The sequence below is a fragment of the Rhyacophila brunnea genome, unplaced genomic scaffold, assembly GCF_057557595.1.
Source record: "Rhyacophila brunnea isolate RB1 unplaced genomic scaffold, BYU_Rbru_1.0 scaffold_15, whole genome shotgun sequence".
NCBI lineage: Eukaryota > Metazoa > Arthropoda > Insecta > Trichoptera > Rhyacophilidae > Rhyacophila > Rhyacophila brunnea.
In genome coordinates, this window is record NW_028232806.1 from 27,324,785 (window position 1) to 27,342,683 (window position 17,899).

The 17,899-nt window shown below is 30.8% G+C and overlaps 1 protein-coding gene across 1 annotated transcript in view; it reads left to right on the forward strand.

The window, feature by feature from the left end:
- The window catches only part of LOC147075085 (uncharacterized), a 53,079-nt gene extending 35,459 nt beyond the window's left edge, over window positions 1–17,620 (forward strand). Inside the window, exons 4-8 of the mRNA XM_085943094.1 lie at window positions 789–996; window positions 5,577–5,737; window positions 12,599–12,777; window positions 14,766–14,875; window positions 16,591–17,620. Coding sequence (XP_085799220.1) covers window positions 789–996; window positions 5,577–5,737; window positions 12,599–12,777; window positions 14,766–14,875; window positions 16,591–16,889 — 957 coding nt within the window. The 3' untranslated portion in view covers window positions 16,890–17,620. The remainder of the gene's footprint in view (window positions 1–788; window positions 997–5,576; window positions 5,738–12,598; window positions 12,778–14,765; window positions 14,876–16,590) is intronic.
- Window positions 17,621–17,899: the final 279 nt, after the last annotated feature.

Sequence of the window (17,899 nt, forward strand, 5' to 3'; positions counted from 1 at the left end):
CACAAATGACAATAAATTGGTAACAGAAGCACAACATCAATAGCAGACTACCATTTCATTTTTAAAGTGAAAGTTTTATACGCATGGCAGGGTAAGGGGAGGTATATTCGTGATAGATTTTACAAAGTACATTATGTAGCAGTGGACTTACATAATATTAAAATTTGAATATATCTTAGTTAAATGGCTGGATTGAACTCTACTCTTTATGATTAGGTATTACATATAATTTGTAAATTTAGCAGCTGTTAAAATAATAATAATTATGTTTGAACACGAGGAGTAAGGTAATATCTTGATAAAAGAAGTTAATATCGTGATAAAATAAATACAAAGAAAATCAGCGAACATACCTAAAACGAAATCTTTGGTAGAATGAGATTGATCTGTAACGAAAAAACGTCACTGCCAACCCGACAAATAAAATGTGAGCTCGAACCATAAACCTTTCGGTTTGCAGTCAAAAACCCACAGCCAGCTATAGAGTATCTTCCACGCAACCTTGCCATTGTACACAGTGACAAGGATTTGTGTGTATACGCAACCGTATAATTGTATTAGTAAAAGCCAGGCACTTGATTGGATTACTCGGTACGCCGTATAATTGTATTAGTAAATTCCAAGTTCTTGATTGGTTTACTCATGTTTTAATTCAAAAACATCAATTCCAAATGGCAAGGTTATGTTACACAGACTCAAATTAGCAAAAACGTTTTCTGTTATACTTAGTTTAACTTGATTTTTAGTGACACTCGTAAGTAGTAATACAGTGTATGGTTTTATCGCAGGTTTCATATTGCGCTAACAAACCAGATCATCTACCGGCAAACCACGCGACGTGGTGCCAGTCTTACAGGCTGTACCATCGTCTCGTGACTCACCAGCTGACCAGTGGAAGAATCGAGCCACCTCTTCCTTCCATGATATTGCCAGATGGATACATTTTGCCGGACAAGTGCTCCACCCTTTTTGACGATCTTTACGGATGTGTGACAAGTAAGAAAGAAATATTTAAACATCAAATACCTTACCTTTATGTATGTATATCATTAGTTCATTTAACACGCTTTTAATGATTCTAATACTAGTTTTGTTTTAACCATAGAGCAAGAAGAGTAATAATAGAGAGATTTTAACGAATAAATGCGTAGATATATTAAAATGTATGCCCTACATATTATTCGAAATACATATTTTGTTGTCTTCTCATCCACGACGCTACATTCCAGGGCGGAATATGGCCTTTCCATCACAGGATTCACAGGCACTCACTGACTCCTGTCTTGCACCACTTTTCTTTAGCTCATACACCTTCGAATATGACCTCAAGCTTCTTCCAGCTAGTCAACCCATATATTCGTTGACGTATTTTGTAATATCTTATTATCCCAATCAATATGACTGTAATCCCCATTACAGATGGCGTCAACTGTCAACCAAATTTATTAATACTTCCCTTGCGAATATATTGTAATTAGAATACTATCAAATAAATATTTAAGAATTTTGGATTCTCATTATTAGTGAAAATATGTAATTTCGGAAACATCTGTAGGTACGTCAGAGCAAGAGAATCTTAAATAGAATTTTGCTGAAAATGGGAAAATATCGGTCAGGCTAGATTCATATTTTTGGTCGTGTCCGGAAACTTGTACGTATGCAGTTCGCCGTATCACACTTCACCGTGAAATTTTGTATCGGAAATATATGGACGTATATTAAAGACCGTCCAACCTCTTTGGTTCGTATAGTACTGACATTAAATTCACGTCTAAATAAAACACGTTTCTTGTCGGTTTAAACTTTACAGGAAGCCAACAGTAGACAAATTTTGAAAATAGCCAATATACTGGATTATTTGTTAGGATAGGTTAGGTTTTCATTCTTGAATTATTAATGAATTTTGCCAAAATCAGCTATGCAAATTAAATTAATGTTCATATTAAATCTAATAAAATTGTCATCTCTTTCCGATAGAAAACTCACGGCGAACTGTGCCACGGTGAAATGTTTTACGTACAATTTACATGTTACCATTTTGGGTATATTCATCACAGAAATGCTACTGAAACATTACTGCCTAAAAAAATCTTTAAATTTGTTTTCTCGAAAGTGTTCTTGTTTTGTTCTTACATACAAATATTTTCGAAAAAAGCATAGTAGGTATCTATAGTTGGTATCTACTTAATAAATATGTTTCTGATGATTTCAGCATTGTGTATTTTCATAAATAAGAGTCTAACATTATTAAATCTTGTTTATATTAAGTATTGAATAATAAAAAGAACTTTTTATATACCACGTTTTCAAATTTTCTGTTGAATCATAATTATAAACTTGACAATTCTATGTATTAATAATTTAGGACAAATAAGGCAATTGTCAACAAATCATTTTTTTGCTATTTTGCAACAAACAAACAAAATATAGAATACTGAAATGTCATGTTGATTTCCATAGTAACGCACATATATATTAATAATTTAGTTGCTAGACGACTCACTTAGCAACCAATAATAGTGGATTGGATTACGGATTTCTTCCGAAATAACTTTTCATACAAAACAGAATTAACTGGAAATGAATTCAATTCTACTTAAAGATGGCTAAAAGTATTAAAAGAATGCATTGGCATAATAATAATAACTTAATTAAAAACATAGAAATATTTTAATGATATTGTTCGCGGCAGTCTATTTCCCATAAACCACCTCCCGTGCCCAGATATTGTTTCCGACGAGATGAACAGGTTCAAATTTGATACGTATGTAGATACATTTAGACCAACGCATTTCGTCTAAACCTTTTTTTCTCGTATTGAATTTAAATTGTGCGACCACGTTTTCTGGAATGTAGACACGGGACAGCCTGTTGGTCGTCTTCCTGTTGTGTCGAGACGTTTCCGCATCGTTGAATGGTCATCGCACTCAAGCAGCGTGCCAAAGAGATCTAAATCAAAAATCAATTAACGAATGGATATTAATTATTTTTTTATCGTGAAAAGAGATATTTCTTTATCCATATAATGTCGCTAGATTTCAAAATCAGTCCATAATAGATGAATAGGAGAAAAACAGCTTTTTGTTTTCTCAAGTACACAGTCACAAGGGTGAAACTTTATATTATTTCGAGTACAGAATATTTAAAGTTTATAAGTTCCATATTCCGATAATGCAGAAATGTTAGAAAGTAGTAGTTCTTCAGCAATTCACAAAAAAGTCAAAAATACCTAAAGGTGAACTTGGCTGATTTTGAAATCTAGCGACACTGAATTTCTTACTTAGATAAGTTTATTATTCCATTTACATCAGTAATTCCCAACCAGAGTTGGGCTTCCAAAAAGCAGTATTGAACTGCACTGTGAAATAGGTAGGTAGGCATAGAGTGCATTCACACGCGACCTTTAACAATGGCCGCTTTCGTTTTGAACGTTAGCCAAATTTAAATTCGACTGCAACTCAACTATCAAATCAATTAAATTCGTTATTTAAATGCACTTAATTGTCTAACCTAAGCGACGAATAAATACGTGTGTATATAACTATATGTATTATGATTATATAATTAATCAATCACTGTTTCCACGCGATCACTGTACAGAGATATTTAGTTAACCATTCCTCGATTTAGCTGATGCGCTCTCGGTTTACTGCGCATAACGTATTTCCATTTCACATATTGTGTCACACGTCAGTAGGGCGTATGTAAGTTGTTTTAATGAATATCGGAAAATAACCGTCTGAGCCGGAAATCTCACTCGCCACCGAATATGGTCTACTGATCAGTATGAGTCAACTATATTATTCATAAAATGACTGTAGAAAGCTTTTGAAATGTAAAACTAAAGACATTAGCAAAAAACAAAAAAACGACCCCATTCCCAGATTGTATGGCAGGTATTCCTAGTTTCTGCGCGTACTAGTTTCCTGAACTGAAGATCATTTAAATATCGAATGTCAAACTCGCGCCAAAAGTGCGAAATTCAACAGAAATACAATCGAACTTTTGACACGTAGGCCCGGGAAAACGTTTTTGAAAATCGAACAGTAAAGCCGGTTGGCAGCGCTCCAAATCGACACGCGGCGAGCTTTTTGAAACAACTCTATTAATAATCCTTTAAAAAAACAACATAATAATATATCCGTCACCGGACTTAAAGTGATACATGGTTTTAGAAATCATAATATTATTATCATTAATTATTACGGTCTTATTGAAAATGAGTACCTACAACCAGTTTAAACATACTATAACCATACATAATTTTGAAAACACTTCTGAGAAAATATATTATAACCAATAGAAAAAATCATTTTGAAAAAAGACACCCCGCAGGATCGGACCTGCATCCATCGGGTATCGCGCCCACGCACATAGACCACTATGTTAAAGAAGTCATAATTAATCGCGACAAATTTTAACTATTGGCTTTTTAATACTCACTGAAGCGCTTTCAAAATTGAGCTACTATTGGCGATCGGCTTTTGTATTTTAAATTAAAGTAGGTACTACTTTAACTACTAACCGACGTCACGGATCACTCCAAGATTTTTTGTTGTAACTTACTTGAACTTGCTAATAATTTTTAATTAACTAAGTTTTTTATTCACAAGATTTAAGAATCTAACACTCTAATTATTGAATATACATAATTTTGAAAACACTTCTGAGACCAATAAAAAAATCTTTTTGAAAAATCGATTGGATGCTTACAAGCTGCCGTAGGGTGTTAAAAACACATATGAGACTTATGTCGGAAGGATTCCTAAAAATCTTCTACTAATTATTGTGAAGAAGCCACACATTTCAGAAAACTTCCATTGTCAGACATAAATATAATATTCAATGAACCAACGCATGTCATAAGTTAATACATAGGTGCTCTACGAGCGGCATACACAATCTAAGATTTCGGTCCTAAGGATAAGTCGCCGAAAAGGATGACTTAACTATAAACTATACTGAGTATAGAGTTAAGGAATCCTTGACCATAGACTACTTTTATTATGAACACGCCTTTTTCCGTATTACCATTTTACCACTGACAGCTGCTGTCAAAATAAATTCGCGTGCTATAAAACAGTCCATACACTCATATTCATTTAACAATTTATCTCAATATGGATATTGATAGTGTTAATTCGTTTGGCATGTACTTGCATTATATAATTACCTTGTATACGCCAGCCCGCAGAAATACAAGATGCCAGATGATAAAATGACACTTGACGCTAGTGTTACCATGTTAAAAAAAAATACCTTGCGGTGCCTGTGGAATCACGTATAATGACTTATAACGGAAACATAAGAATATTTATTATAATTAAATATTAATATGTATTTATAGTTATTGCATTTATAAAATGCAGTTGTCATATTTTTGTCATCGTTTAACAATTATAAAATAATTTACCTAAACTATTGGAAAGAGAATTTTTAAACATGGTATTATTTTCAATAGAAATGATCTTAACTAAGGACAATGTTTCTGCATAGTGTTTTCTGCTAAGGAAATTTTAGTTATGACAAATGTTTCTGCATTCCGCTCTACAAGTCTACATTGTTACTTTTTTCAGACATGGACGACTGTCACTACGCCACACTAACCCAACTGTCAACAGCGCCTCTATCGGCACTATACGCCTACCAAAAAGCAATTGCAGCTTTGCAATTGATTGAACAAACATCTCCTGAAATTCCTACCGGAGGCCCGATTGACCTGAAGGTAAGAAAAAAGGTGGCATTGAGTATTTAAATTACCGGAACACACTAGTTATCATCAGTATATTATTATATTTATAACGAGCATAACAATATTACAATATATCTAAATTGAACTATATTTATTAAATAATCTTGGAATAAATATAATATATCAGTACCAGAGGGTATTTTTTTAAATGTCACGTCTAAAAATAAATGAAAGTGAACAAGTTTCCAAAAAGTACTTTGGATGTGGGACACACATTACCTCCCCAGATCTTTCATTCAAACCATTAAACACTGACATAGGTTCAGTTGTTTTTCCATAATTTCAAGTAATATATTATGAAACTATAAATAAATGTCGTGGAATAATGTGAGGATGCACCGCACTCTCAGTATATAATATTAATGGACCGCACGCTACTGTATTTACATGCGTTAAACAGAATTCAAACATGTAACTGCTTTGTATCGAAAATTAGTGTGTTATTCTCAATATTGGATTATACGCATAGACATGGTGTATAAAATGCTATAATTTCTATATCAACAAATATAATTTAAATGTTTTGGTACTAAAATTTTCAATCGTGTATTAATTAATTTTGAAGTCAATCTGATCAACTGATTCACCGATATAATAATATAATATGTATTCATTAATTATTATTCAACAACTCAATTATTTGATTTTCTAAGTCGTACTTGATAAAATTTGCCTTGTGAGTAAAAATACATATATGTGGTTATTACGAGTATTAACACATTTAATAAAAAAAAAACAATGCCCTTTTGTTATGAAAAACCTTCGAATGTTTTTCATAACAAATAATAATCGAGTTTTACCACGTTAATACAAGTTCAATCAACATTATTCTTTTTTAATTTAATCCAATTAAAATAAATTCAACATATTACATTAGATTATGTTGTGTAGTCAAAATAAATACCACAGTATTTCTTGTAATGGCCATCGAAATAAAATAACAAAGTTTAGGATTTTATACTCGAACTGAAAAATTCTGTGTTTTTGGCACAGATTCAAATATCTCAATTTCTATTTTCTAATTTCCACATAATAATAATATTTATGTAAGTGCTCAGCGTATACCAACCGTAAGTATCCAAACTTCAAAGATTTAAAAAAAAATATTACTGCACTTTACTCCCAATGCACAGAATGTGTCTAGTTGCATACTTTCATAGTTATTAGTTACCTGAAAAGCTACTGAACTGCTAAGTTTATTTGGTTGCGTGGAAAAACTACCCCGTAGATTGGGAAATTATAAACACAAAAAAGAAATTGAAAAGTGTTATTACAATGTGAATTTATATTGTATAGTATTTTAACAGAATCAACCTCCAATTTGGTATGTTTTAATTAATTTTAAATGCAGTTTTACCTAATAATATCCCTTTATTTTGTAATTTATTTACCTATTCGATTGAAGATTATTCCATAAACAAAGCGTCATTAAATTTGACATGTCGTAGATGACTATTGTTCAACACTTTTCAATTATCTGGATTCAAAACTGTCATAAAACAGATACCTACATCAAAAACTGTCATAACGATTACCATAAATGATTCTCCTTCTTCTTTACACAATAATTTGTTTTCTTATCACTATTACGATGGATCAAACATATAAAAGCAATCAATATTGATCCTGTTTATTGTTTCCATGAAAAGTAATATAATATGCCAAATAAATCAGACGCGCACACAGAGAGCTGTTCTAGGGTTCCGGACCGCCCCGTGATTTGATATATTTGGGGAAAACAATAATTGCTTTGATGATTTCGAATACTCAAACAAAAAATTTTAATTTTTTACAAATTTAATGTATTTCTTTACGACATTTTTTTTATAATTATTTATCGCGTGAAATGAAAAATCGAGCCACGCCTACAACAGTTCTATGTACGCACCTGGTTTTGAAAAAATAATTTCGAATAAATCGAAATCATGATCATCAAATCTAGATGTACAATTCACCACAACTTTCAGATGAACACACCACATATATGGAATAGAGTGATGTGTTTGGAGAAGAGTCCAGGTTTGCATCCAACTACAACCCCTACCTTCCACTCCCAGCGTTGCAACTGGCAAGGGATGCTAGCAACGAGTTTTAGTCTTCATGGTTAGATTTGATTGTTTTATGCAATACAGCCTTATAATCAGCTGCTTCCATCAACGCTTACACAAATTGAAATTGACATCAATTTGATTCTTCTTACATTCTAAGTTTTGTCAATAATTATTCATAATGTTATAGAATTTTAATTAAAATAATCACTGATGAAATTTTGCCACGACAAATTTATAGGCAAACCACCACCTGCTATTACATCCTTTTTTTTAAATTAGGTTTGTTTAATAGTCAAAATATTTCATAGCTAATAATTTTGAATTGTCACTAGTGTTTTGTTTTAATATAAAATATACAAAATTAAAGATTTTACTTGAAACTGCTCAGATGTTTTTTTGTTATTTGATCTGTTGTTTTGGTCAGAGGTTGGCAACATTCCGAATAATCTGAAAGCAGTTCAAAACTCCATGTATCAACCGATTTATGATACTTTTCAACTCTTAAGTTTGATCAATATTAGGGCAACGGGAACAGTATCAAACGTCATCATTATAACCCATCAACTTACTTAACCAAAAAAAAATATTTGTAAAGTATTTTATATAGAGTTATCCTAACGAAGAAATTGAATTTATACTTTCAATTATAAAATTATTACTTTCAAAACTACTTACCAATTAAACGCATGTGTTATTTTGTGGGAAAATGTATTCGCTTTATTTATTTAACAGCAACTGACATACCTTTAAATTGATTAATAATAATAATTCCTACTTATATTTTTTAATACACTATCTTTTATGTGGAAATGTATATCGATGTAAATAGAAAAATCTGTCTTCAATTTCCAGGATTAATATTTTTTTTTAAAACTGCTAAAATCACTACCGGTGAACATGCGTACATAATAAATGTGCATGTTACTTTAATTTGTCACATTATTGTTTTTACATATATTTTCAATAATAAATTTTAGTAACTATTATATAATATATCAAGATATTCTTTGTACAAACGCGCCATCTCCGATGTGATCGACTCTGATCTTAACCTTGTATATGAAACATATTTTCTTTTAACATTACAATAATCATTCAGTACTTATATACTATTTATTTTCTCAAATGTTTCTTATACACAATATTATAATTATCTACAATGTTTTTCATGTTGTTGTTTCTCACTGTATCTATCAAATCTACATCGCAATAAAGTTATTCAGATAATTTATTTATATCTATATATTATATTTATAAAATACAAAGTATGTTTATTTTTGTACATTCCATTTTTGATTTTTTACCACAGATTAAAATAAAGTTTGCATATTTTGGATTCAGTGTAAATTTAGTTTTCTTTTGTTTGATCTTTTACCTCTGTCAGAATTATTTCATTTTGACATAGTGTGTGCCGATTTTGTTATTGAAAAATGTAATTATTATTGTTTTGTTATATACGATAGATTATTTATATCGATCAATGTAACGATCTAGTGCAAAGCCGGGTACTTCAGCAAGTATAATACATAATATTAATGTAAATCGTAGACGGATGTGTATCCAAACTATAAATAAAATACAAATTCATAATATTATCTACATTCTACACATCTATTGAGTGTGTACTAAACACAAACATTAAAATAAATATAAAATGAGTTACGTAGCTATCGTATATTTTTAGTTATTAGAGATCTAATAATGTTTCAATCTCTGCGGTCGATGTGTTGTTTTTCAATGTTTTACTCACCACTTACGTCACAGCATTTCATAATAAAATTTATTCATGAAACAGTCACGTATATAACAGATCTATTTTGCTTGTAAATTCATATTTTGAATGTCAAGCGGGTATCAAGGTATAAGAATCATCCTAAGCGACCGAAAATAAATATCTGGGATTTTCTTTGAATACCAGGGTTAGCGGTTTGACGATGGTTAATTCGCAGCACGTAATATAATAGTTTAACATCAAACATATTTTTTTTAAATAGACAAAAATTCAACATAATTTAACAATCAGTTTTCTTTAAACTGTTTTAATAATTCAAATAACTCAAAAAATGCCTGCGTCGCCATTATCAAGGCTTGACCTACAATTTAAAGCATCCATTTCGTTACATTAAATTTAACTCAAATAGAATGAAATCACTTATATATTATATATAAATGTGATGCGAACTTTCATATATTCAGCCCATGTTCCATGCACCGTGGATTCAAATCCCGCGATTAAATCATATTCATCATGTTTTTAAATTAATCCAAAGTCTTAGGAAAAATCCTGATAACCAAACTCGTAAAAACGTACGTATATAAAGATACAATATATACACTACAGACACATATTATATTCTCTAGTTAAATACTAACTCTAAAATCCCGGTTCTATGATAATTCTGTTTGAAATGTTTACATATAAACTTTGTTTTTTTAGTAAAAATGCATTTTTTTATTTAGTTCTTTACAGAATTTAGTAATTTACAATTAAATTGTACATTTCAATAAGGATCCAAACCGAATTTTCTCGCGTTCCTATATTTAAAATATTAACTATTCGATGACATATTCATATTTGTTTTGTTTGTCTCTTTCTTGGATAGAAAGAAATCTCTCTACATCGGATGGAAAATCTTATTAGTGTAGTTATTTCCTTATTGAATTAGGACATCGATATATTTCATCTTGATGCGGAAATTATTTTTTAGCACGAAGTATTCAGAATTCATTAAAACAAATACGTAAAGTTGACGTAAAAATAGGACACTTACAACAGTTTGGAACCGCTGTCAGTCTTTGCTGACAGTAAAGAAGAGTGAAAATTCTTGTCTGCTCAAAAGATCTTGACTAAATTTACACGGTGAATGTATGTATCTATTTACCTAATTTTGACAATGATATTTCGTAATATAATATGTTGGATATTGTTGTTTTTTTTTTAATTATTTAGAATTGGAATATTCTTAATAATAATATATAAATTAACAAATAAAAAAACAAGTTATTGAACACAATAACAATCAAAAATATAAAGTGACCATACGTCAAGAGTAAGTGTGGGTGGTATGGATAGATTGTTTTTAAATTGAGGAAAATAACATACATACGCACAGACTACAGAGAAAGTACATATTGCTGCAAAAAATATATACAATAAAAATACGGATTTCGGTAATAACGTTTTTTTAGATATAAGGCTATTTTATCGACAAATTCATTTTATAAAAAGACGTCTGTCAACATACATATTTTCATTATATTTCAATGTATTTTTCATAACACATACAAGACAAAAAATACGTTGAAAAAATATTTATCATAAGCACAGCCGACCTCATTTCCATTTTGAATTATATTTTACAGAAAACTATTCCATTTATTATGATATTTTCAGACAACCGCTCCATCTCCAATATAATCGGTTATAATCTAAATCTGAGTTAAGTGGTTCATTATAATTGTATAAACATAGTATGTGCCTTTTGCTGCAAAATTAAAAGTAATTGACCTACTGATTGTTAGAAATGCGAAATCTTTAAATACTGAAAAACAAGACAAGCCTGACATCAAAAGATATTCGAGTTTTATTTTGGCAGCTGTTTTTTTCTTGTCAGAAAATTGGTTCAGATTAGCGTTTTTCACAAAAACACTTTTCTTGCCAAGTGTGATTCCGAATGTGTTTATTTACATTTTTCCGAAATCTTAAAACATTATTGTATTTTTTTATAGAACATTTAATCACAGTAATTAAGTACATATTCCGTGTGAAATACATTATGTTATTAATTAATATCAAACATAATAATATTATACACAACTACTCAATACACATAATTCAATAATGATCAGCACGTATTTGAAAACATTATCAACTCACTGATGCAAAATATATTTTCACAGTTATTTATACAAAAAAATAGTACCTAATAACAAATCTGTATTCTAAAACAGTTCGATTTTAAATTACTTGTCTCATAGTGTCCATTACTACAAGTCAGTGGCGAGGGGTGGAGATAGGCTGTTAAGAACTGACATAAATAGTGCACATTAAATTTTGTCGGTAATACGTATTTGATTTTATTGTACTAAGACTACAAATTTACAGATGGAGTTGGTTAATTAAAAAAAAATGAATAAACCCTGCCTAAACCAAACCATAATAGTTTTGGTATGCTTTGGGCGATCCGACAAAATTGCGGACACTTTTTCATTCATACTTATTTGTTTTCGTTGAATTAAGAATACGTCATATTACACATGTTGATCAGTTTTTTAAATTTATTAAGCTCTGCTTAAACCAAGCCATAATATATAAAATATCTAAAATTATGCATGATTTATTGTCATAATTATAGATATTTTATAGATAGACGAGTATTTTTTTGACTATTATCTATTATGTCTTGGTTCGTAATTTAATGTTAAAAACTAACCAACACCATATTATGTAAATTGTAGTCTTAGTTCAATGAAAACAAATACTTATAACTGACAAAGTTTAGTATGCACTATTTATATCGGATCTTAACAGCCTACCTCCGCCCTTCGCCACTGCTACCCACATATAATATTTTAAGCTTTAAATACGTACCTTCGTACATAGGTGCCTAATATGTAAAAAAAAATACATACAATACATCCATAATCAAAATAATAAATGCAGTTGTAACATAACATTCATAACACTCACACACAGTTTTCAGTTTTAGCCGCCTCATAACAAAGCGCTGTCTTCTAACTAGCCAACGTCTTCCAACTAGTATAGATGTTAATGTATATTATGTAATAATTTCAGAAGGACAAACTCGTTCTTCACATAGTCGGTGCTGAGTTACAATTTGAGGCAGACAGCTTGAACAAGTGGGAAGTGTTTTTCCTCCATCTGGTCCAGAACCTAAAAGAACTGAGGGTTGTCTTTATCGGACCAGAACTCAACACTTCCAATCTGCCTATTGATCTACTAACGAGAATCAAGTAATTACATTATGTATTTTTTATAATATGAGAATAATAGGGGGGACATGCTCAGCGTAGGTCAAAATGGAGCTTTTATTGGATTTTCAAAGCATTATCCTGGACATTCCTTAAACGTTGTAGATAATCTATTTATATAATTTTGAAGCCTTATTATCCTTTATATTTATTTTAAACATTTGATGACTGCATAAAGTATTTTTATTAAATAAAATAATATTCTTTTAAACCTCTCGCTCTAATGTTTTAGAATATAGTCATATTTCAGTAAGTACATAAATGTGCAGTGGTGTTAAGATTTTTTACATTTATTAATTTTTAAACGCATTTATAAAACCATCAGTATAATTTATGTCGACATTATTATAGTGAAATATTTACGATAAAAAATTCTATTGATAATCTCTGTGATCCCAAATTTGACAAGAATTAGGCATTTTATTATTCAAAAAATGGGCATGATTAACACATTTGAAGATAATTATAAAGATATTAATTATAAGCTATGTAGTTCACCATTCAAGTCTGATAAACATCCTACGAATAATGATTGCTTTATAATAATTATTGACCTAAGAATAAGGTAGTGTTATTTTTTAAATACGCCATTTCTTTTGGCATTCCCCAGTGGTTAAGCTACAACATACGACCGTAGTCATAAATTGACAAACTAAAACTGAAGTAGGGAGTAAGATCATGTTGACGCGCGTGTTTGAACATGTACCTAACCGATTTTTTTTAAACGGTACATGTACAATACACATAATATCATTTCTGTTTTTTAAGATGATCAATATTTTATTTAGAATATTTTTGTTTAATTATAATCGTTAAACGATCTTACTATTTTAATTTACAGTGTTCATAATGGTGATATGTTTTTTTCATTAAATCTATAAATCAAATCTAAATTAATACCCACTTATTAATAACGCCTACGGTAACCGAGCGGCATACGCGTCGGCTTATAATGTCTTGGGCCCCAGGTTCGAATCCTGGGTCTGGAAAAATACACATTATGTTTCAATTTGTGATTGGAGTCAGAGTATGGACCTAATAGGTTAAGCAAATGTCTGACATCCATTTTTCGTAAAAACAAAAATCTGTTAATATACCATCCACTCTGTGTAGACCCGTATGATCTTGTTAGGATTAAGCATGGTGAAACTGACATTTTCAACGAGCAGTATTCAGTAGTCTTTTGTATTTGTGTAGATAATCGATGAACAATACAATATCGCTTTATCTGAAACTAGTAGATGACTATAAAAACTATAATATTATTTGATTGATTTCTGCCCATCGTTTGTTATGCTTTATTATTATTATTAAAAATATGTTGATACTAACCTCTACTCTGTGGAGGCCCATATGAACTTATTAATTTAAAAAAGTGCATGTGTACCTATATGCTTTATTTTTATTACACTTTACAAGTAGTGACATATAAGCCGAATGTATTAAGATCAAAGATAGTTGTCCGAATAATAAGCATTCTTTGTCATTACACTGTGTCGTTGTAAAATGCGTGCCCAGTTATATATAAGTTCAGTGCAAATATCTCTCATTTCGATACAGATTGGCAATAATTACGTCTTGTGGGTCATTTTTCAACCTAATACTAAATCATGAATGTATCTTTTTTGTTCTCTTCAAATAATATTTATCTTCACAGTTGATTGTAATTATGCGAAAGTATTTTGCGTCTTTAACCTTTTTGTATTATTTTAAACTTCAAATTGACCTTCTCGGGGATATTAAACTGTGATAGTCTTTCCCATTTAAGAATAAATTAATATTGTTAAATATAATATAATATTGACGCAGCATTGTTTTACTCATTTTGCATAATATTGAAATGCAAATAAACGAAAAGGGTAAAAATCGAATTATAAATTATTTAGTCTTTCGCCAAAGTATTGTACCTCCATTTTATGTTTATCTGTAATGTCAGTTAAATACTAAACAATATTTATGTAATGTTTCAGAGTATGCCCTTCATGTCGACAGTTGAACAAGTCGGTGAAATTTGAATTCCACGATGGACAACTGTATCACGACTATGTTGAGTCAGAAAAGTTCTCGAAGCCCGACTTAAGTGAGTAACCTGATAATAAGTTGATTTTAGGTTATTATTCTGCATCTCTCAAATTTGCATACATAACTGTATTTTTTCCATCGTGTGTATTTCACCAAATGGGCTGAGTGAGTGACTTATAGATTTACTCGTAAAACAGTATGTTAAAGTAGTTTCCACTCTCCACAAATACGATCAAAAATGGTAAATTATCTTCGTTCACCAATACTAATGGACACTATATTGATGGTAAATTTGACTGTACTACACTGAACCATACTGTTCACTTTAAAAAGCACTATCAGAATCATGGTCCCCACAAGGGGAGGGCTGACAGGGCTCTAGCCTGGGGGCCCGGCGTTCGAGTCGACCAGATAAGTGAGATAAACACACATCACAAAAATTTTAATTGTGTTGATACTCGACGACTCCATAATTCAAATGGATGTATTAAAAATACATAAAAATGCTAAAAATACACCTTAATTTTACCGTGTATAGTCTGAAAAACGCTACTGTAGAGCTTCACACTGACTTTACCCTTAGCGATAGATAGGGGGCTCACCAAGGATCCTAGCTTGGGGGCCCGATTCAGGATGTGGGGGGCATGATCAGAATATATGACAATGTATAGTAAAGCAAATAATCATTTGTGAATACTTTTTTTTAACCCAACGGTAGCCGAGCTGGTAGCTATCAAACCGTGGGACGTCGCTTCGATCCCATAGCTCGGCAAAAAATACATAGGTATTGGTTTATTTTCAACGTGTGTTTGATCTAGTCACTAATAGGTTTTAAAAAGGCTATCAACCATTCCTTATAAAAATAACTGTTGATAGTCCTTCCACTCTGTCGAGGACCATATGCTCCGCTAAAGCATTCATTTATCTTTTAACATTATTATTTAGGTCACATTTTTGTATTAGTATCATCCTGATTATGACACATTGACTGCTGACTAGATAATTACTTTTTAATAACCACATTTAAATAGCATGTTAATTATATCGAATGGCCACCTTAATCGTTACGTCCCGGGTGCGTCTTTAGCGTCCAATGCATTAAGAAAGCATGGTGCTAACGTATAGGAGATACCAGGATCTTTTTCTGTGGGTCTATTCTATACTTATCGACCGCTAAAGTGATAAAGTGATAAATATTATCAAACTTAGGGTAGGTTTGTATCAAAGTATTAGCACTTATTGTAACAATTACAATACGTTGGTTGTATTGTTGCAATAAGTGCTATATTTTAACAGCAACAAGAGAGGTGCTGTTAAAATTTAACGCTTATCGCAACAATTACAACCAACGTATTGTAATTGTTACAATAAGTGCTAATACTTTGATACAAATCTACCCTAAGTTTGATAATATCTATCACTTTATCACCTTAGCGGTCGATAAGTACAGAATAGATCCACTGGTTGAATAATAAACACTTTAATTAACTACAAGAAAAATAACTCAACACTTACTATATAAATTATTCAAACTGTCGATTCGGGATCGGGTCATAGTATTATTTTTTTCTTCCCCTTTTTTCACTTGCTAAATAGGGGTCGAGTGAATGAATAACAAGCAATAGGTTCTCATTAAAACTGTTATAATATTATTAAAATCATTAATTAGAATAAAGCTTTATATTATAATAATCACCGGCTGCTTAACACGGGGAATCTAGTATGCTTACAAAAAAATATATATATAACCACAATTTCTTATACTTATTTCAGTTTGCGCATTTAACGCTGGTCTCCACCGAGCCACCGGCTACGCAGGCCTTGACACCTGGCCCGAGACCATCGCCAGCGCCCTACGCCTTCGTGTGCCAATCTGTGCGACAGCCTACACAGAGCACGAAGCTCCGAGGGACCTCGCCAGGATCCTCCGTGCTGGCGTATCCACCAACGTTATCATTACGCCAACTCCAAATCCATACGCCAGCCTGAGGCCTGACAGGAACTTCATATCTGACGATGAGATGCCTCTCATCTTCAAAAACTTTCATTATTCTCTAGTTGTTGGTTGCTAGCTTACGTTTTTAATAGTAATTGAGAGAAAAAAACATTTATACAATGCTGGATCAAATTTTTTGTACTATTTTACCAATCATGATGACTTTTTTGTCAGCCTAACTTTGGTCATAAATATTTTTCTTTTTCATGGGATACATTTTTATACTATATTTTAATTTTTATATTTGTGTATTTCATTATTTTAAAAAATAGTGTGACTCAAAGTTATACTAATAGGCAAAGTTATTTAGTTCTAAATACAATATGTGTAAATAGTACAAATTAAATACTTTCTCAGATTCAAAAGCATTGTATGGAGAATAAAAAATTTGAACAATTTCGATTACAGTTTATCGGTGTAATAATTATTCTTCTATTCTTAATTATTATAATACTAGTATGAATCGTTTTTCTTTTAAAATATAAAAAAAATATTAAAAACAATTAAGTTTAGTATTAAACAAAAAAATCAATAAATTTTTAAATGTTTTATCTCTTCGTTTAAGAGAAAGAAGAAGCAGTGGATGTGTTCAATAATTTCTAATACTTACGTATAAATATTGGTTTTAAAACAATTATTTAATTATTTTTCATTTTTAATGTTATTGTGTGCTTGCTTTGTTTTTATTGCATTGATTTTGTTATTTTACTTTTATTAAAATCATTAAAATAATCACTCATTCATCGCGTGATTTTCTACAATCATTATAATTATTATATTCATTTATAAATAAAAGTTTTTTAGGAGTTAATTTGTATTTTTATTTTAAATCCAAATCCTGAGACCAATGGTGTATCATTCAGTTAGTACATATATCAATGTTAATTTCATTTGTACATTTTAAAGGTTAATAGATAATTTTAATTGGTAGCTATGACATTAATCGTTCAACAGTGAGGCGGGACTTTTTGCGTAGTGGGCCATTTTTACATTACCAACATTTACTGACAACACAGGATACAATAGTATTGCGGTAAATATTATTATTATTATTATTATTATTACACCCACTGTGGCCGCGCGGCT